Here is a 20,274-nt window from a genome sequence, read left to right on the forward strand (position 1 = left end):
ACGAAATGTTTTACACAACAAGGAAATTAATACCACATTCATGAATTCATGTATCCACAGAACATAACAAACAGCCCTAACAACTCATAATTTAAATTTGTTCTCCCTGGATACTCTTCTGGCTTCGGTTTCTCTAGGCAAGGCTCAGACTGTGTCAGCTGAAGAGGAAATTCTGGTTATGCTGGTGATTGAATACCATTTTCTCAATGATTCACTTTCTTCCTTCTTCTGGACTTCTGTCAGGATTGCTATGTTCCCAGAAATCCTCAGAAAGGCAAGAGTAGGTGTACAGAAAATAAATGCAAATAAATGCAAAATTACACCTTTCATCAGACTTCAGGCTGTTTTGAATGAATGTTCAAAGCAAACTGTCCTTATCACAACTGCAACCAAGTTTACTAACCAGTTTCACCCTAATTGAGGGGGGGCGAAAGGTTGTAACTATCAGACAAAACTTATTAAAATAAAGAACAAAAATAATCACACATAGCTTAATCCAAAATCCTAATCTATCTCACAGAAATCACAGCATCATAAAGACACAGGCTTTACCGCCCTATGAGATTTCAGGAAGTCATGTACCTCTGAGAAAGAGGGTGGGTTATTATTAGCATTGCAGAACAGGGATGGATTCTTTCTCTATTTGAGTTTTGGAAGATCTCAAACTATTAAACACTGAATGATTACCAGATGTAATTGAGACAAGATGTATAGGTAGCTCAGTAAAGGAAAAGAAATAAAGGCTGAAATGAGGAGACCATTTTTTGAGGCAACAAGACACAGTGTAACACACCCTGGACTGTAGAGAAGTGTCAGGCATTGATGGAGGAAATCAAAAGGGGAAGTGTTCTTGCTACTGTGGACAAACACATGCAACAAAGCTTCCAGAGAGCAGAGACTGGTTCCATGATAGCTGAAAGTTGAGTTGTTTCTATAAAATAATTAATAGTATTTGATCTCTCTGAAACTCTAAAAGCTAGAGAAAAAACAATGGGTACTTCAGAATCTCTGTTTCAAATTCACCTGTCACCAAGATCATCCTTCTCTCACAATGTTGCTATACTATGTTAAACAGTCCAGCCATAAATTAATTAAGACAAGGTTGATTTTTAGAAAATTTTATTTCTATAACAGGGAAATACAAAGTTGCTCAGAGGAATCAAGAATTAAAATCCTGAGAACCATATCAAACTGTATTCAGTGCTTACTTTTATTGTGCATTATTAGTGTAAAGCAGCAAATATTCACAGTTCACTAGAGAATGAAAACTGAGAAATTCAAAACTCATTCTGCTTTCTTCTTTATTAATTTGTGATTCTTTTTCAAAATACTTTGAACTGCAGTGCTCTCATACTGCAAATGTTGTGGGAACATCCCCATTAATGGATACAACATTTATTTGGTATAATCCTGATAGCAAAAAATGAAAAGTTGCTTATAAAATACCACATCACCTGATGGAGGCAGCCCTTCTGTTTCATTAACCACTCTGAATAGGAAGCATAATCACATAAGAGGATAGTGTGGTTACTTTTAAGTACACAGTTAAGTGCTCCACTGGCATAAACACTATCAGTAGACTACAAACTATTCTACATGTGACTACTAAGGTCATAAATACAGGTCTCCCATCAATTTTCCACTCCAACATCTCATCCCTAAGTATGTTTGCATTGTTGTGGCATATTTTAATATTGCATAGTTCTACACAGATAAGGTACTACTACTTGCATTGCTCTTGCAAATGGCTACATTATTCTTAAATGGGTACTGTTACCACAGTAAATCTCATATGGTTTGAATATAACAGTACTCTTGAGTAGCATTTCGTTTTTAAGCACTACATACAACCTGTGAGCTTGCAAAGCCTCTTACATCATTATCAAGCTTACAGCTGAGCTGTAACTGTTAACTGCAGGACGTCATGAAAACACTGGAACAGAGTTCTGCACAGCACTTCTGCATCAGTCTCTGGACAGGATTTCCAAGAAGAACAGGAAGTAACAATCCTACCAATAGAGAAAACAGTGAAGTCACTGTGCTTAATTGTCAGGGTCTAGGACAAAGTCACATGAATTGTCACAAAATGTGGAATTAATGGCATCAATTCTGAAGTAAAAATTCTCACATAAACATACTGTCTCAACACTAACAGGACTCAGATCCTTAGTACCTTCATTAAGCAATAATGTTGACAGATCTTGAAATCAGATACTTTGATTTAAATACCTTCTACTACATACACAGAGACAAAACTTTTCTGCTTATATTTAAAAATGCTGTAAATTATATTTCTTCTTTTTCTGCAATTAGTTTAAGGTTGTAGGTACTTCTTTTCTATTCATCTAATAGAAGGTATATCTTGATCTAGTTCTATTTATTTAAAGAGAGCCACAGATCAAAGTATTAATGGCTTGCCTTCTCAAACAGATTTGAATGGGTACACAACCCCTGCCTAGCTTGAGGAAAAAATCATTTGAATTACACCTAAACTAGCAATTTATCTCTACAAATTCTAACCAAAGTAGTTTTAGATTTCATAAAAAAGCAGTAATTTTTGTCCATAAGACCGGCTAAGCTGAAGTTGGATCTTTTCAAATTGTATGATTTTTGGAGAAGTCAAATGTTTTAGCCCCTCCTTGTCAAAAAGGTCTGGTTTGAATCAAGATGTATGTCACTGCCAAGAGTGATGGGCAGTGTGCTCACGTGTCCTCTTATCTGCTCTAGCTCAGATAAAAACACCTTTACATGTTACAAATGATCTCTAAAATGACAGCCTATTTTTAAGTCCTTCTGTTGCTCCCTTCTTTCACCTTCCCTACTCTTTATTTCTGCTTATTGTCAGTATCTTGGTGCTCACTTGTCCTCCACTACTCATTCTTCCTCCCACACATGCTTTCCCAGAATGTCAATGCTTCTGTCCTCATGTATCTTACTTCTCAATCTCTTCTGACACATTCAGCCATATTTCTTCGGTATTTTCCTGTCCTCATTCTAGTTGTTAGCCACCTTTTCCTCTGTGAATGCAGAGCCATATCCAAAATGAAATTATATCCTTACCTGTCATCTCTAATTGAATAAAAAAAGCCATAGCCATGTTGTACCATAGGGAGTGCAGATCCACTAAACCTAGTGTAGCCAGTCAGACTAGTTGAAAGGACAAAATTCCCACCTCCTCCACTGTGAAACAACACAAAACAAAAGCAGCACTTTTAAAAATAATTTAAAATAAAGTGAGTTTTATGGAACAGTTATTTTGTTGTATGGATCAAGACATCAGCACAAAGGCCTTGGTATCAAGAGATACATACAACTTCCCACGGGACAAGAAGATGAATTACCTGGCTGTGAAGGCCTTGTCCCCATACAGTTCTGGCACTGGCAGTCCTTGCTCCTGTGCTATGAGCAGGAGACCCAGAAGATGACGATCAAAGCCTGTCAAATAAATGCAAATACTGAATTATTAACAGCAGTGTTCCAAGTTTTTCTGCTTCTTCTGGTCTGGATAGCTGGGAGCCTTAATAGCAGTTGAAGGACAGATAACAACAGCATCATATTGCAGCATCCAAAAACATTTCCCACATATTTGATCTAAGAGGTCTTTCACACGTTCAACTTGCAGCACTGAGCTCAAAAGCAAATGACTTAAGTAATAAGGATGCAGCACAGTTCCTGTGGGAAACAAAACCCAAGGAAACTCCCACTTCAGTCAAGGAGGAAGATCTCCCCACACTGGAAGTGGCCCATGGGCAATGTCAACACAGCAAAAAAGCTTTCAGAGCCACAACTGCTCTGAATTGTGTTAACACACCAAGAAGGCTGGAGAGAGTATGAAGTTCATCAGTTTCATTTCCCAACTACTCTTTTTTATTCACAGAATAGTGTACAGCACTAACATAGCTGGGTTAGAATCTCACCCAAATCTCACCTGTGTCCTAAAGACCACCTTTTTCACTTTTCAGCCAAGCACATATTCAACTGGAAGGTATTCCAAAGTAATGTTTAACTGGGCAGAAAAAACACTGAATAATATTCCAAGTGAACATATTTCTGGGGTACAAGGATGGGTGCAAGGACTAGTTCTTTCCCCCAGAATTCAGGTATAAAATGTTAAGAGGTAGTTTTTATTCAGGTTGAAAATAAGGAGACAGAGAAAATGTACTAGCATACAATGATATTCCCTTTTCACCCACATGAAAAAGAGCCAAAAATGTTGATCCAAGAGTACCTTTTCCATTTTCACATTCCTTCCTCATTTTGTTGTGCTTTGCAAATGCCTTATGCATCAGCTGTAGCCGTTGATAATTCTGTAAAGTAGGGCAGAGACAGGATTAAAAAAAAAAAAAGAAAAAAGAGAAAGAGAGAAAAAGAAAATTCAATTCAAATGAGTAACACATCACAGATCAGCAGGTTTTTCCCTTTCATAGTTTCTAACAATTTTAGATAGAAGAAAATGGAGGAACTTGAAAGGTACATAATAACCTCTCTTGAACCCTTTCTCCCAAACCCAAATTCCCTTTTCAGGAAAATGTGCTTGTTTGTTCCCTGTATCTCTGTTCTCTTACTCAGATTGCTTTTGAACTGAACAATATTCTGAAATGCATGCTCTTTCCCAAATAATCTGAAACAATGGAAAGGAAACATCACTCAGGAACTAGAGTGATCAAACCCTAAAGCCTCCTACAGTACCATTTATTCAGAAGGACACTAGCTCCTACTAGATGCATTCCCAAATCCTCTCTGCCGATTGCCAATTCTGCCCAACATTGTGGTTCTTTCAAGCTTATATTAAAATTTGTATATTAAAGTCAGAGAGAATGCAAATAACGTGGTTTTTGTAAAGGAGACCTTGAGAAACTGTCATAGATGCTCAACATCTTGACTTCCAAGACCTTAAATCTTGATAGTCCTTTGACTACTTAAGAAGCACTATTTATCCTTTTATTCATCACACAAGAGGCTGCAGCAGACAATGAGAAACAAGGACAGCAGACACTTGATTTGGATAAAAATCAAGCTACCAAGATGACAAGGGACAAAACAAAATTTAACACAAAAGGATTATTTCAGAGCATCTGACTTTAAGGTATTAAAAACTACATAAAGGCAGACTTCTAAGCACATTAATTTCAATACCATTGAACAGATCTTTTTAAGCTCCAGGAGTTAGTATTAACAAAAGCAAAACAAAACAACAATAGGGAGCCATTTGGAGATGCTATGTAACATTACAAAGAGAAAAAGGCTACAGTTAGTGATGAAAGTTATGCACTGCTAGTAGTAGCAGTAATCACAGAAACCTGATAATTGGTTAGAAGGTAACTGAGGAGCAGGGAAATAATAGGAATTGATATTTGGAATAGAAAAGTAGATTTGCAAGATAGCCAGAAAGCTGAGTTTTAAAACTGCAGTGCATGCCAAAAGAAACCAATGAAGACCAGGAAAATGTGCTTTTAAAGGTCAGAATTATTAATTGTGCATGCTTTCTGACACCTGTCTTCCTCAATGTTTTCAGATGCATTAATAATATAGAAACTTTGATTTTTCTAAAGATGTATTTCCCTTTGTCTCAAAAACCTTTGCCTTGCTTAATTTCTCAGGCTCTGAGAAATGTACAGTGAGGGCAACAGAAAGAGCTTTAGTAGAGCTCTTGCTTGGCAAGCAAGGCATGATCTGCTTTGCCAGCCAAGCACCAGAGGGTAGTTGCTGGGGAAAGAAAAGATCTTTGGTTCAGCAAACTCTGGAATACGCTCCTGTTACCACTAAGACAAATATCTTTCAATCTTACTCTCAGATGCAACTATTAGATACACACTTCCTGAGTTCACTTGAAAATTAAAACAACAGAAGAGCAGAATACTTTGGTTCCAACCTAGTAACTTTTTGAGGTGTGAAATAAATCAGTGTGAATGTAATTTGAGACAGTTACATTATTGAACCCAAAAGGTAAATAACACAGATAGCCCACAAATGACAGCACATCTCAGTCACAATGACCAGAATCAGAGTTCAAGCAACCCAACATTTGAAATTTGTCTCCCTGGAAAGGTGCAAACTCCCATCAATGAGACAACAGAAAAACAAGTTTGAAGTGGTTCAGATGAGAGGCCTTGTAAATACACAGTAATTAATGTAGGATTTCAGTATTTACACTGTCAGAAGGATCCAGCATGGACTTGCACCACTCCACTGCTTCCACAGTACATGGTCTTATGGTCTCTGTGCGGCCATGATAGAAACGTCTGGTCATGGCAGTTTCGTAACAGCAGCCCGGACTAAGAACAAAAATTAGGGAAGAGTGTCTCATTAACTTAACAAAACTATTTGCTATCTCAAGGACTAAAGGAGTCCTGCAAAAGATCTTGCACATCCAGCTCAGTTACAAGTACCAGAAACCCACTAATTTTTTTAAACTTATATTTCTGAAAAAGAACCACAAAGCAATTCTATATGCTTTTATGGGAGAGATGACTGAAAAAAAGTGCCAGTACTATAATCATACCTTGAAAAGATTGCATTGCCATGGATAGTTTCTAAGGACTGCAGATCTACCAGCCTCTAGCAAAAATAGCTGAAATTACACAAGCTTTAGTTTCACTGTATACTTCCACCTACACCATCCAAGCCCTCATAAATTAAGAGACACATTTGAAATAAAGCAGTGTGTTCCAAAGCATTTAGAGGGAAAAGGTCAAAACCTTCTCTGCTGCATACTGACAGCCATCCAGTTTTTACATGGACCAACTCCAGCTCTATGACAGTCTACCAATTAATAGACAACCTCCATGAAACACACTTGCATGTTTACAACAGACCAAGGCTATTTTAGTCAGATAATTAGTGTCCTGATGTTCAGCAAACCAAGATCTAACAACCTTTGTTATAATGAGCTACATCTCACCAGTGACTAAACATAACACTCCTATGATGAAACCCTCCTCTTTCTGAAGCAAGAAATACTCTGCTGGTCAGTAGTGACTTACACAAGCCATAATGAATACTAGGTAGCAAACAGAAATTTGGGAGCACCAATAACAAGAGTAACACCTTTTAATCAATAATACAGAATTAAATGGCACATCCAAAAATGTAGAGGCAGGTACTTGAATGGTCACTGTCTCCACCCCTATTACTCTGCCTAAACCTTCACATCCAATATTGCTGAAGAAAAAGACACATTGAAGTTTGTGAGGCCTTTCACAGACTTAGAAGACTAAACATTTTACTGATGACTGTCACATGCTACAGACAAAACTCTCTTTTACATTTAGGCAACTATTTGACATTAGAGAATCCTGACCCACTGTACATTTTGTGTTCACCTAAGTGTTTCCTCTGTATGGCCCAAGTTCAAGTTTTCGTGGTCTGTGTTCTACCATCCATTCCATAATATGTGTATGTATTATCCCTATGGGCACAAGAACACAATTCTGAAGCAAGTATGGCTCTATGCAACTGTTACTGCAAAAAGCCCTTAGTTCTTCATTCTTACATCTCCATGGCAAATTACATACTAAGGTTGCAAAGCCATCACACACCTCTACTCAAGAAAATAGTTTTTTATTCCTAATCTGGTATTTTCTTACCGTCCATGGCATTTGTAATAAGCAAGCTGAAGGGCAAGCTGCACAAAAGTATCAGGATGAAGTTTCCTCTTTCTAATCAATGCTTTGCCAAAGGATGTGAAGGCATAAGACACCAGCTGCAAGTCAGACACCTGTCATACCAAAGGAGGAAAAACAACAGAAGTCAAGAAATATCACAGCTTGGTCCACTGCAAATAAAACACACTCAACATACGCCACAACATAACAAATTTAACCATGGTGTTAAATTCATCACTTAATCAGTAACATTCATTCCTGTTTTCCAGCAGGAAAAAAGACCAACTAAAAATATGTAAATAGAATGAAAAAAAAAATAGTATCAGTAACAACTAAGAGAACCAGGAGTAAATTTCACCTTCTTGTAATACAATTCTTTAGTACATCCAATTTCATTTATAATTTTTGGATCCACTGTGAATACAAGTTCCTCTGGCAATGGAATATCCCTCACATTATCTGATCCCTGGAAAGACGAAGACAGAAAGAAAGACACAAAACCAGAAAATGTTATCCATAAGAAAAGACACGTTAACTGATGAGCGTGAATTTTTATAAAGGATAGATACCTTCCATTTGCCCTCATTTTCAATAATCTTCTTTTCAGCAAAAGATAACATGGTAATTAAAGCCATGGCATCAAAAGGAGAATGCTAGAATCAAATAAGAGAAGATATTACATTACTTTGCATAACAGCAAGAAGATCAAACTCTTACACTTTTTTTCCCTGTGCTACTCTTTTTCCTGTGGACCAACAGCTTTACTGTGCAGTGTTGGACTTGTTTTATAGTTCTGCAATAAACATAGAAATATTCTAAGTCCACTCACAATTTTAACTGCTCCACAGTTAAATGTACTACTGCCATGAAAAGGCAGGTTTAAAGAAAAATATAAGCCCTTCTGGCCATGCAATAATGAGTTTAAAATAAAGTAAGTTTAAAAAACACAGCTGTTTAAATGGATACATCAAGCAGGGAGTTAATTTTAAGCCTTCTTGTGCATTGTATTTTTTCCCTTTGGAATTCCTCATTAAATACTTTCAGAAACAAAATTATGACTTCAGATGCCATTGCTAATTTAAGTATGGTATACTAGAAAACACCATGAGAGAGCAAAGAACATGAGAAAGCATATTGCTTTTGGGAACTTAGCAGCGCAGGTGCCAGGTAAACAAGGCGATACTAAAGAGTAACACATTAAGCACTTAAAAGAATACTCTGAAGGGGGAAATTCAGTAAATAAATACTCAGAAGATGAAAAAAAATTAACTTACATCACAGAATGCACTACAGGTTCCATTGGAAAAGAATATGCTGTTGTAGGATTTATCTCCCCAGCGCACAGTCGGATCACCTGTTAGCCCCAGCCTTGTAAGCTAAAACAGAAGAAACACACTGTGAAGTCTAAAAAACACCAAGAACACTGACAATCTTTGTAAGCTAAGTCTAGTCTACTTTAAGATGGCAAGACCTCCCTGACACATGATATCTTCATCCAGTTCAAAATGAAACATGATTATAGGGCCAACTTATTAATTAGAAGTGTGATAAAAAGTTAATGATTGTCTTTGAAGACCCCGAAGGATAGAGAGCTAAAAATTTATGAAGGTAGATTTCAACCATTCCCACTTACAATGTCCTAGTGATTAGAACTATTTAAGTTTTCCTACAGATTAAAAAAGTCCTTTTTTTGCATATTTATCTGCTTCATTTTTACAGTTCTGAAAGAGCAAGAGGAGCTACTTCTGTATATATGCAGGAGAAATTTTTATGTAAAGATGATCAGATATGAATTATCAAAAATTCTCAGTTACCTCTGTGTAGTCCTCAGGAGTTGCATGGGGACTAGAATCATCAAGGCCAACCACAAACAAACTTCTCTGAATTTTTTCCAGAAGAGTTAAGTTCTTTGGATCAAGATGAATCAAATATTCCCGTAACTAGAAGGCATAAAAAGACAAAGCTAAGTGAAATAGTATTTTTCCAGTGATCACAATGCTTTTCCCAGGAATCAGCTGCTGAAGTATTCCTACCTCTGCCCATTTTGTCCTTTCATTGCTTGTTAGGGCTGCCAGTCCTGGTCCATCTTGTTCACTATAGCATCTCTTCTGTATATACGTAAGTTGCCTTTAAAAAGATTTCAAAAACTGAAGTTAACAACAGATGGAGACAAGCTAAAAGTCACCTTGCGTCTCTCTCTCTCTTTTTTACAAAGCTGGAATTTTGGGTTGACATTCACAAGCCAATGTGAATTTTCAGGAAGCATGAATCAGCTCGCCTAGATTTTAAAGACAATTGAAGACCTGCTCAGCCTTCAGTCACTCAGCACCTACGAGCCTAGTACAAACACACATAAACAATCGTAGTGCTGAAGCGTTATTACACGCTTAATTTAAAATTAGATTTAAGACTTCAACAGGTTGAAGACTCTCAACAGGTTGAGACTTTTCAGAGCAGCAGACACCTGCTATACTGCAGCTTTTACAGTAACTAATCACATACAGGGCAAACTTTCCCCTCAAGATAAATCTTAAAGCAGAACACTAGCTACGGTACATCCTGAATGTAGAGTCTGAACTATACAAGAGCAATTCTCTTCCTACCTTTTCCTTTAGAAGAAAAATTAACAGAGGGGTAAGTTTTAGTTTGCAAATTCAGTTTTTCATATGCTGTTCTCAATGTTAAAGAAATTCCATGAATTACAGGCATTTAATCTGGCTTGTTCTTTGTTTTGACACTCTTGCCTACTAAATTCCACTACTGATCAATAGTTACATAGTATCAAATATATAAAACACCCACGATGAGGTTACAAAAATAAAGCCAAACAAAAAAAGCCCCATCAAACCAAACTCAACCTGCCCTTCCTACAGAAAATAGGTTTAGGGGGTTTTGTCTGTATTCCAAGTGCTCATTTCTTTGTTACTAGCTTTACTTAACAGGTACAACTACAAAAATCAGAAATGGCTATGTTAAAATATTAGGTATTAAAGTACCAGATTATTTTTAAAAAGTGATTTTTAGCTTCTCTAGTTAGGTTTGTCTTTCCTGAGGAATTTGGCCATCCACTTTTTGCCAATTTTAGTTACAAGCCTTCTGTTGTGCACTATAAGCAGCACTTGACAACTGCATTAAGTTATTCCCTGTCAAAATTAACAACCCTTCTTTAGTAAAGAGATGCATATAGATCCCAAATCTACAGACTTATGCTGAAACTACATCTGTATGTAACAAAAGAGTTCAACACATGAGAGTGCCTCAACTTTGATGAAGTAGCACTGTGGATTGTACATGGAAGGAATGATGACAGTTGTAATCCTAATTCCATGTAAAGAAACCATAAAAAAGGTATTTCCTACTGAAGGTATTTTCTTCTTTCAGCCCTTCCATATGATGCTCTACACATGTGTTACAATAGTACGTGGAAAGAAGCTGCCATCCACTGAACAAGGATTTACTCAAATCTGAACCTTTCAGCTAAAGGAGAAGCTGTCGTCTCTCTCACACCTAGTGATTTGGGGTTAAAGGAATGGAAAAAAAAAAAAAAGCCTCTTTGGTATGTAGCTTAAATAAGACAACTCATTTAAAATAAACATTTTGAAAACCTGAAAATCTCTGGAGGAGTCAGGATGCTGCCTTCATGCACAGCATCAAATGCAAATACTCGACCTCGACACAGGACTATCAAGTGAGATGGACATTCACCTTCAGCCTCTGAAACAAAAAACAGTAAAATAAATAAAAAAAAACCCAGTAAATAAATAAAAGTAAGTAAATAAATTAAAATCCAGCCTTGGGGATAAAGTAACAGATACAGAACAAACTCAGCAAGTCCTACAGACTCTTTTTTGCTCAATTCTACAAACTTGAAGACATTTCAAAAGCCAATGGAAGTCACACATAACTTTCACTCTTATAAACTACTTCAAGTCATTTTCATCTAGGAGCAAATTGCATTTATTTGCATCTCTTGTAGGCAGGAACTCCCTCTGCTGAAATGAGTGTTCCTTGCTGAATCCACACAGAACACACAGAATTTGTCTTTCATCAATTCTTAATGCTGGTATGCTTATTATAGGCATCAGGCTGGTAACACACAATTTGAAGCAGAGCTCTCTTTTACTCTTATTTGATAAGGACTAAATATTGGACCAAAGAGGGCATTTGTAGATGAGATACCTTCTTTGCTTCATTATATAAACACTCTACAACCAGTAGCTGATTTAGTGCTCAAGAAAGCAAGAATTTTATGGTTAAACTGACCAGTCCTTTAGCATATTAATAAAAACAATTTGCTTGTATTAACCCCAAATTTTCATTTGTTTACCAGTTTTAAAATAACTGCTGAGAGAGTCTCTGGTAAGTCCAGGAATTTTGCAAGTGCAGAAGAGCATTCGAAATTGGTTCATGTCCAGAACAGTATTCCCAGATCTCTCTATGGCAACCTTCTCTCTGTAGTAACAAACACAGCAACATTAAGCAAGAGACATTACAATGATGGAATTAAATCAAGGTAAGACAAACCTGTCTATTACAGCAAAGAATGCATGCCAATGGACATAAACATGCATATGCAATTAAGGGACACACAGACCATCAATATGTAGGATCAGTTATTTTTTCTTAAAGTCTTACGTTCGTAATAGATCCCAGTATTTCAGGGTGTGCCATATATTTACACAGGCTCTGTCTATCTGAGTCCCCTCTTTCGGTGGCCAGCAGTGTTCAATATAGGGACCAGGGCCTCCCATGTTACAGTGTATTTGTGTTGAGATGCGAAGATCAAGATAAGCCACATTCAGCCACCAGTCCTCCAGCTGAAATGAAAAATGTTTAACATCAGAACTTATGTTATTCACTAATTCGTTCATAATTACGTGACTGTTTAACTTGTCTGCTTTTTACTTTTTTATTTTAATATTCTGAATAGTAGGTCCTATATAACTCAAGGCAGAACAGTGGCTCAAAACTAACTGTTAAAGATAATGACACATTTAGCTCCTCTGTTTTCAAGCTTGAAATAAAATTCAATGCAGCTTAAGAATTTTAAACTGTAAATTATGGTATTTCTTCCCTGATAGTCATCGTCTTAAACTCTTGCAGATGTTAGTTGTGGCTGTTGTGAATATCACAGACTACCCCATGAAGAACAGAAGGAAACTAGACTTGTGTTGAGAAGGGACCTGAGAGAGACAGTTCATAATGTACATTTTCTGCCACCATCTGAAAATCCCCACTCTGGAGTGTCTTGTTATGATTTAGAAAGCCCTCATGAATTCCACTTGGTAACGCTCTTCCTTGTATCTCTTTCTCTGTTGAAAGATAACTTTTAAATGCTACCACATAGATTCCTTATGGGAAGAAAAGGAAAGAAACCAAACTCTGAATTCCAGGGTTGGTTTTGTTGGGTTTTGTTTGTTTGTTTGTGGTTTTGGTTGGTTGGTTGGTTTTTTGGGGTTTTTGTTTGTTTTTGAATTTTTTCCAGCATGGAGAGAGAAGGCACAGATGTCATAGAAGAAGAGAGTGACAGATAAAGCATTCAAAAGTTGGCAAATAACTTTAAATTTCAGTTAGTGAGCTCTCTTAGCCACTCAGTTTTTAAAAGAACCAAATGACATCTATGTAAGTGAAAGACTTCATATCCACAGGTCAAGTGGCAGATGTAAGGAAGATTTGAAGATTTAAAATAGTGAAATGATCCTTTGAATTACATCCTGAATAACCAACTTTCTACAAGTTGAAATAAGACTTCTTATACTGAATTATGATTTCTTACATATCTAAATACGCACCCAATTCCTTCTCATTTTAGCTCTTTCCAGTAATTTCTGATGCAACTCTTTTCCTACGCCATTTTCAAAATTTTTAACTATATCCTCGGTTCTTTGATATTCTTCTTGATTTAGAAATGGCTTCACTGTAAAAAGAAAATGTTTTTATTTTAAAGACAACTGTATACTAGGATTTATTCCAAGATTCAGATATCCACAAGCAAGGGAGTGAATGAAAATTCATTTTTCTAAAGCAAGTATTTGAAGGGAAAACACCTCTTAAATGCCTCTCAAATATCTGTATATAAATCAGTATGTACTAATAAAACATAAATATATACTTTTAAATAAATACAGATGATAGCAGACTAAAGTAATTGCTGAAAAGCTGAAATACCTAACAGATAACTAAATCAAATATATTTACCTCTGCAAATACTATGGAGTTCTTCCAAGTAATTAAATTTACAGGAACTTTGTAAACTAGCACGTTGAGCATACATGTCTGCCACCCTACTGCACCAACTACAAGCTAGTTGCCTGTATTTTCAAGTCCATTCGTGGTCTACAAGCAACTTGCCCACCAATTCTCATTCACTGTCCCTGTGTTATATCCACCTTTGATTGATAGCAAATGCAGTTACTGGTAGACAGTTTTTCTGTTTTTAAATCCTTCTGGATTTCTCTCAGATCATGTGCATTATAGGCCAAAGTCCTCCATAAACATCTGCAAAACTAATTGTTATTTTAATCTAAACACTCCTTAAAGACTTGTTACCATGAAATCTATGGTAAATAACAGCCACTGCTGAAGGCTTTCCATACAGGCACATTTCATTTCTTTCTTATACTCACCTGGCATATAATGTATTTTCTGTTATATTTATACTTAGATTGTGAAGTCAGTGGGAAACAGAATGGAGGGTTGTGTGTGAGGTGTGTTTCTGGTGATTCAGTGCCTACACAATGAGGTCCAAGTAACTTTTGAGGCTGCTGGACACTACCATTAGTTTATTTCTTGTTTGCCTTGCTACTGGTAACCCTATAATGGACTTATACCTGTTAAGAAACAAAGCAAGATACACAATTACAAAAATTCAAACAAGTATCTGCATCATCTCTTATCTTTTGCAAGCAGCAACCAAGTTTCAGCAGGGCAAGGTCTCAAACACTTACTTAACCTAAGTATTAAATCTTAACTCCATCTTGCAGCAATCATGCCTGCTTGCCTGCAACCACTATTTTTCTCTTCTTCATAAATCTAGAGATTAACTTGTCCAACACTTCATCTCAGTAGGGTCAGTTGCAGCAAGTTGCTTAGGACTGTGTTGGGTTTTAAGTACCTCCAAAGTTAAGATTCTACAACCATCTTGGAAGCAGCCTGTTCACTGCATGACCACTGTTGCAATAAGAATTTTCTTATATTTAAAAGTAATTTCTTGTATTTCAGTTTGTGCCCATCACCTCTTATTCTGTCATTGGATACTACTATGATGTCTGGCTCCATCTTATTTACTCCTCCACAAGTAATCACACATATTGCAAAGATCTGAGCAATCCTAGCTTTCTCTGTTTCTCCTCACGTGTCAGATAATCCAAGTCCTTAATCACTGTCAAGGCCCCTCTCTGGGCTCACTTGGGTATGTTCATCTCTCGCTTGTACGAGGAGCCCAGAAACAGACACAGAACTGCAGGTGTGTCCTCCGCAGCACCGGACTAAGGGAAAGGATCATCTCTCTGTACCTGCTGGCAATGTTCCTTCTATAAGGAGCTCTGAAGACTACTGACATGCTTTGCTGCAAGGCCACATGCTGCTTCATGCTTAACTTCAAGTCTACCAGACCCCAGGGGCTATTCTGCATCCAGGCACTAGGCCCTAGCTTGTGCTTCTGTGGCAAGTTATCCTCTCCTGTTTGAATGACTCGGCATTTCCCTGTGTTTGTTGAGCTTCATGAGGTTCCTGTGAGCCTGTTCCTCCAGCCTATCAAGCTCCCTCTGATGGCATAACAACCATCTGGTGTATCAGCTACTCCTTCCAGCTTTGGAAGCTCCTAAACTGAGAGTACACTCTGTCCCATCATGCATGTCCCATCACCACTAATGACCATATTAAAAATTACTGGACCCTGGTCTATGCCATCAGAGACTGGCCTACAGCTGGCATATGTGTTGCTGATCACAAACCTTTGAGTCCAGCAGATGATACAATTTCCAGCTCATCTGACTGTCCTCTACCTAGTCCATACTTTGTTAGTTCATCTATGAAGATTTTTAAAAAAAGCTTTTGATCTGCCAGAAGCCTTGCTAAAGTCAATATACTCAATATCCACTCTTCCTTCATCCAGCGAGACAGTCAGTGAGACAGTCACCTCATCATAAAAGGCTACCATGTTGGTCAAGTAAAATTTCCTCTTCAGAAACCCATGCTGCCCATTCCCAATCACCTTCATGTCCTTCATATGCTCAGAAATGGTTTTCATGATTATTTGCCAGGGATTCCCAGGAATTAAAGCAAGATTGATCAGCCTGTAGTCACCCAAATCTTCTTTCTTGTCCTTCCTGAAGACAACAGTAACATCTGCTTTCTTCCTTTCCTCAAGAACCTTCACGAGTAATCATGATCTTTCAAAGATTATCAGAAGTTGCCTCCCAAAGACAAAGACTAGCTCCCTCAGCACTTGTGGGCACATCTCAACAGAACCCACAGAGTTTTTCATGTCAATCTGTTCAGTGCTGATCCTCTTCTATCAGGGGTGTCATCCTCACTCCTCTTCAAAATAATTCCATTTTAATCCTAATTATATAAGGCATTTCAGTATTTTGCACTAGCTGTCCTAAGGTGAAAGATAAGGATCCATTTTCAGATACATCCTGGTCTCCTTATGGTACTCCACAACAATAATGCAAGTCCTGGTGATATCTTTTCTATTTCACAGGACAGACATGGAGAGTGAGGGCCAAACATTACCTAAAAATGTGGTTTTAAACACATCCTGATAATCCTAGGTAGCAAGACAGAACATCTACTTTCAAGTATTACCATACAATGCTTGTGTTTAAATTGCCAATGGGACCTCCAAAAACCATAACACCATCACAACTGGAAAGGTACCAGCATTCCCCTTACACTTCCACCAGAGATGATCAGCTGTGGACATTCAGGCAGTGCCTACCACATCTAGACCTCATCTAGATGCAGCTTGAATTGCACACCATCAGTTGTGAACACAAATGAAAAAAAGAAGAGCAACAGAGCCATTCACCTTTACCCTGCAGACTACAGTTTTCACCCTGAAGTTGAAAGCCTTCCCTGACTGAGGGTAGTCCAACACTCAGATTTCCTAGAAAATGACCTTATTATCACACTCTATTGAAAGAGAGGATGATTACCTTCTTTTATTCAGGTTACAAAGTCATTACAGAGCAATATTCACGTAGAAAATGAAAACCAAGCAAAATTATTTGGTTCTGGTCTCAATTCATAGAATCATTTAGGCTGGAAAAGAGCTGTCATTAGTTTAGTCGAACCACCTAAGGAGTCACTAAGATTGCAAGGGGGCTGGAATGCACAATGACATGAGGCTGAGAACTGTGTTTGTTGAGCTTACAAAGAGAATGCGAAGGAAGACTTTGCTGCCCTCTTCAACTGAATGGGAAGTTCTGGTGAAGAAAAACCATAGTTCTCTCAGAGATGCAAAGAATTAAGGTAAGAGAAAAATGGAATAAAGGTGGAATACAGAAAATTTCTGACATGGAAAATGTGAAGTTTTTTGGGGTTTTTGGTTATTGCTGTTTTTTTTGGTTTGTTGGTTGTTTTTCTTCTCCCTCCCACAATTATGAGGGTGACCAAACACCAGAACAGGTTACAATGAAACAGTCTCCACCCTTTTAAGTAAACAAAACCTGACTAAGCAAGGCCTGAGCAACATGCTGTAGTTGGACCAGCTTTGGGCAGAAATTTGGTCCAGATGAACTCTTCACAATCTACATGATTCTATGACTACAGGGCCTGTTTCCATTTAAAAACTATTTAATCAGATGTAGAAGCAGCACTGTTAAGGAGCAGAACTTGACCCATGTCCCACCAGACTTCAGTGAAACTTCTCTTGCATTTCTTCAGCCTACAGATCTTGTCTTTAGAAGATCAGCTCTGCCCACGGACAAGACGTATCCCATGAAAGATACCTTCAGCTGCACAGTTAAGAATCCTTCTGGGAAGCTGGAAGTTTGAGTTTTCATACTTTCGTGTTGAGTCTATGTTCCTGAATCTCAATCTCTGGGCTGGAAGGCTAAATAACATGGCTCTGGCCACCTTATCTGCTTAAGGCTTACTTTCAGAACAGGGTTAGTCCTTAAAGAAGAGGTAGCAACAGTAAAGTCTTAAATAAGGCATATTCTGACATATACTTTGTCCAGCTTTTCTAGTTGGCTGGCCCTAAACAGACAAGTACTTTACCAGCAGGCACCCTGACTAATGTCAAATGCCTGGAGTCTTCCTCCAACCAATGAAAGGTCTCCCAGGACTAATTTAAAGCCTATATGAAGAATCATTTGGAGGTTCTGAATTGTTCTTCTGAAGCACCTCTTTTTCTTCACTCACATTTATAGATTAAAATGACAAGCTTAAGCAATTAAATTCACAAAGTTAAGTCTAGAACTGTGCCCTGCACACTTTGACTTTCATGTATTTGGACAAGGGAAGATTGTGGCAAACGATGGGCTAACTTTTCTCCACCACCAGTGAGACAGAAGAAGAGCAACAGTGATCAAAATTATAGAACGAATTTGTACATGGAACAGTAATCAGCAACTAACTTCAGCATGAAAAAAAAAAAGGGACATGTGATAAGGTATTTATGAAAACAGAATCAGAAAACAAGAGCAAACAAACTCACTGTCAGATTTCCTCACTCTATAAGAAAGTTATTTATTAACCTGGAGAGACAGATGGGTTTACAAAACTAAACAGCAATTTTGTTATTGCAGGCTCTACTCTTGCAGCACAACTTTAATTAATCTCCATTGCAGCCAAAAAGACAGTGCATAATTTTAGATACACATACACATACAACATTTTTGCTCAAAACCCACCACTACAACATTCTGCATCAAAAAACAATGATGTAAGGAATGCCAAAGCAGGCCATTTCCAGTACTCAGAATAAATGCGAACTCTGAGTAAACTTCAGGAATTCTATTTAGGGAAAGGGAAAATTTGGTGTAGTATGCTTCTGCTAAGGAGAGAACTCAAAGTTTTACTTTGTTAGCATTTGTGTAATACCTGTAAGATGGTAAAATACAAAGTAGGTGATCGAGGGGAAAAAAATGCATGTCTCAGAGTTCTGAAAAGTATTGAAGAAATAATCTCAAGATACTCCATAATGTATTTTTGCCATTCCCAATATATAATAAAGAACTAAGCAGCCATTTCTTTGTTATAAACAAAACTATACATTGATGCTGTTTTCAAAACTTCTGTTACATTCTTGAGATTAGTCAACATGTCAAGGCAGAAAATGTCCAAGCTAAATTATGTGAAAATGCTCACCACTGCTTTTTCCTACTACTGGATAGTTAAGAAGTATTCTTTCTCACCAATACTAAGTATGAAAAGTTTTAAATAACTGGGGTTGTTTAAAAGATTCTGGGCAAACAAAGTTATAAACAAGCAGTTATGCAAACCAGAATTTGTAAGTGAAGTAACTTTCACCAGAACAGCTTTTCATTTTTTTGAGAAGGAAAATAAAAAAGGTTAAAAAAAAACCAACACTCTCAAACCAAAAAGTTAAAAAGTTAACCTTCCCACATGCCAAATTCCCTTGAAGAAAAGTATTAGGGATAAAATGGAAACTTTTACTCAAGTTGCACTGGGCACTTAATTTCCAGTTTAACGCCTGAAAAAGACCTTTGGCACTCTAAGCTTGTCTATATCCCACGCCCCAATTACAGTACAAGCTGTGTCTACAAGCACTTAGCAAACATCTTCAGATTAGCCTGGTTACAACAGCACATGACACGCTGCCATTACAACATTAAGTCATTACCTGCATCAAGATATTTACTCAAAGATTCATGAAGAGGAGGTACTGGCAGGGAAGGCAGAGAATCTTGGTACTGAAATGTTCGTTCCTCTGAGGATTCAAGCACTTGCTTTTCCATGTTGCAGATCTGCAGCACAACCAAGCAGACTATTCACGAAGCCCACGTTCGATGACGAATCTCCCCACACTGTTCTCTCTGCCGCTCCGGCCTCCTGCCATTTACACGGTAAAAGACAGATATCCGGAAACGTTCCCCGACAAAGCACGGACAGAGGGTTTCTTTTTGGCTCGCAGCCACGAGAGGCACACACACAGCAGGGGGAAACGACGACCAGGCGGCTTTCCCCAGCATGCCGCGATTAACCAGCTCGAGGACTGTCGCTTTCTCTCCCAAGAATCAGCCAGTCAGCCCTGGGACACAACCCGAGACTAGAGGACATCTGGGGAAAAGGGAATCAACCCCCAGCCCGATTGGCGGCCCTTCCGAGCCCCCCTGCAGACCCTCCCCAAGGTCCTCGCCCGAGCCCCGGCCGTATCCCGACCCCATCGCTCCCCGGGCCGGCTGTGAAGCCCGAGACACCACAGCAGTCTTTACAGCAGCTCAGGGCCCGCACCGAGAAAAGCCCGGGAGAGCCCCTGGCGGATGGGGCCTGGGTGTAAGGAGACAGCCGAACCGAAGCCACCCCTCGCCCCACCACCGCGCACCCCAAGGAATGAGGACAGCAGGGACCATCACTCACACCAGTCCCGGGTCCCTGCCCACCTCCCCGGCCGCCGCCCTCGCTCCTGTCCCAACTCCCAGCGGGTCCGGAAGTCGCGCGGGGCGGGGCGGCCGCGGGGGCGTGAGGGGAGCGGCCT

At 38.5% G+C, this 20,274-nt stretch overlaps 1 protein-coding gene across 3 annotated transcripts; it reads right to left on the minus strand.

Annotated features, from left to right (window-relative positions):
* Nucleotides 1–1,102: 1,102 nt before the first annotated feature.
* On the minus strand, nucleotides 1,103–20,245 carry CROT (carnitine O-octanoyltransferase). Of its 3 annotated transcripts, none has more exons than XM_088059912.1 (17): nucleotides 20,157–20,245; nucleotides 19,420–19,628; nucleotides 13,397–13,521; nucleotides 12,240–12,421; nucleotides 11,932–12,056; nucleotides 11,210–11,318; nucleotides 9,638–9,731; nucleotides 9,419–9,544; nucleotides 8,879–8,980; nucleotides 8,174–8,257; nucleotides 7,963–8,070; nucleotides 7,587–7,717; nucleotides 6,152–6,275; nucleotides 4,229–4,307; nucleotides 3,342–3,435; nucleotides 3,061–3,180; nucleotides 1,103–2,009 (listed from the first exon to the last, which is right to left on the minus strand). In XM_088059912.1, the coding sequence occupies exons 2-17, from the start codon at nucleotides 19,532–19,534 to the stop codon at nucleotides 1,889–1,891; spliced, it is 1,839 nt and encodes a 612-aa protein (XP_087916038.1). In that variant the 5' UTR covers nucleotides 19,535–19,628; nucleotides 20,157–20,245; the 3' UTR covers nucleotides 1,103–1,888. The 3 variants fall into 3 exon arrangements, with proteins under 3 accessions (XP_087916038.1, XP_014104268.1, XP_014104269.1); XM_014248793.2 differs by having other exon boundaries at nucleotides 20,180–20,237; XM_014248794.2 differs by lacking the exons at nucleotides 19,420–19,628; nucleotides 20,157–20,245 and adding an exon at nucleotides 14,231–14,418.
* Between the last annotated feature and the right edge of the window lie 29 nt (nucleotides 20,246–20,274).

Source organism: Pseudopodoces humilis, chromosome 1, assembly GCF_049639895.1.
Source record: "Pseudopodoces humilis isolate 2021_Gansu_Grassland_sample_001 chromosome 1, ASM4963989v1, whole genome shotgun sequence".
In the NCBI taxonomy this organism is placed as follows: Eukaryota; Metazoa; Chordata; class Aves; order Passeriformes; family Paridae; genus Pseudopodoces; species Pseudopodoces humilis.

Excerpts from the sequence above, each read along its gene's own strand:
- CROT (XM_088059912.1), bottom strand. The coding sequence starts at position 19,534 with ATGGAAAAGCAAGTGCTTGAATCCTCAGAGGAACGAACATTTCAGTAC. Across the intron at positions 9,545-9,637 it reads AAAGGACAAAATGGGCAGAG|TTACGGGAATATTTGATTCA; the intron begins GTAGGAATACTT and ends TATGCCTTCTAG. Across the intron at positions 8,981-9,418 it reads CTCCTGAGGACTACACAGAG|CTTACAAGGCTGGGGCTAAC; the intron begins GTAACTGAGAAT and ends CTTCTGTTTTAG.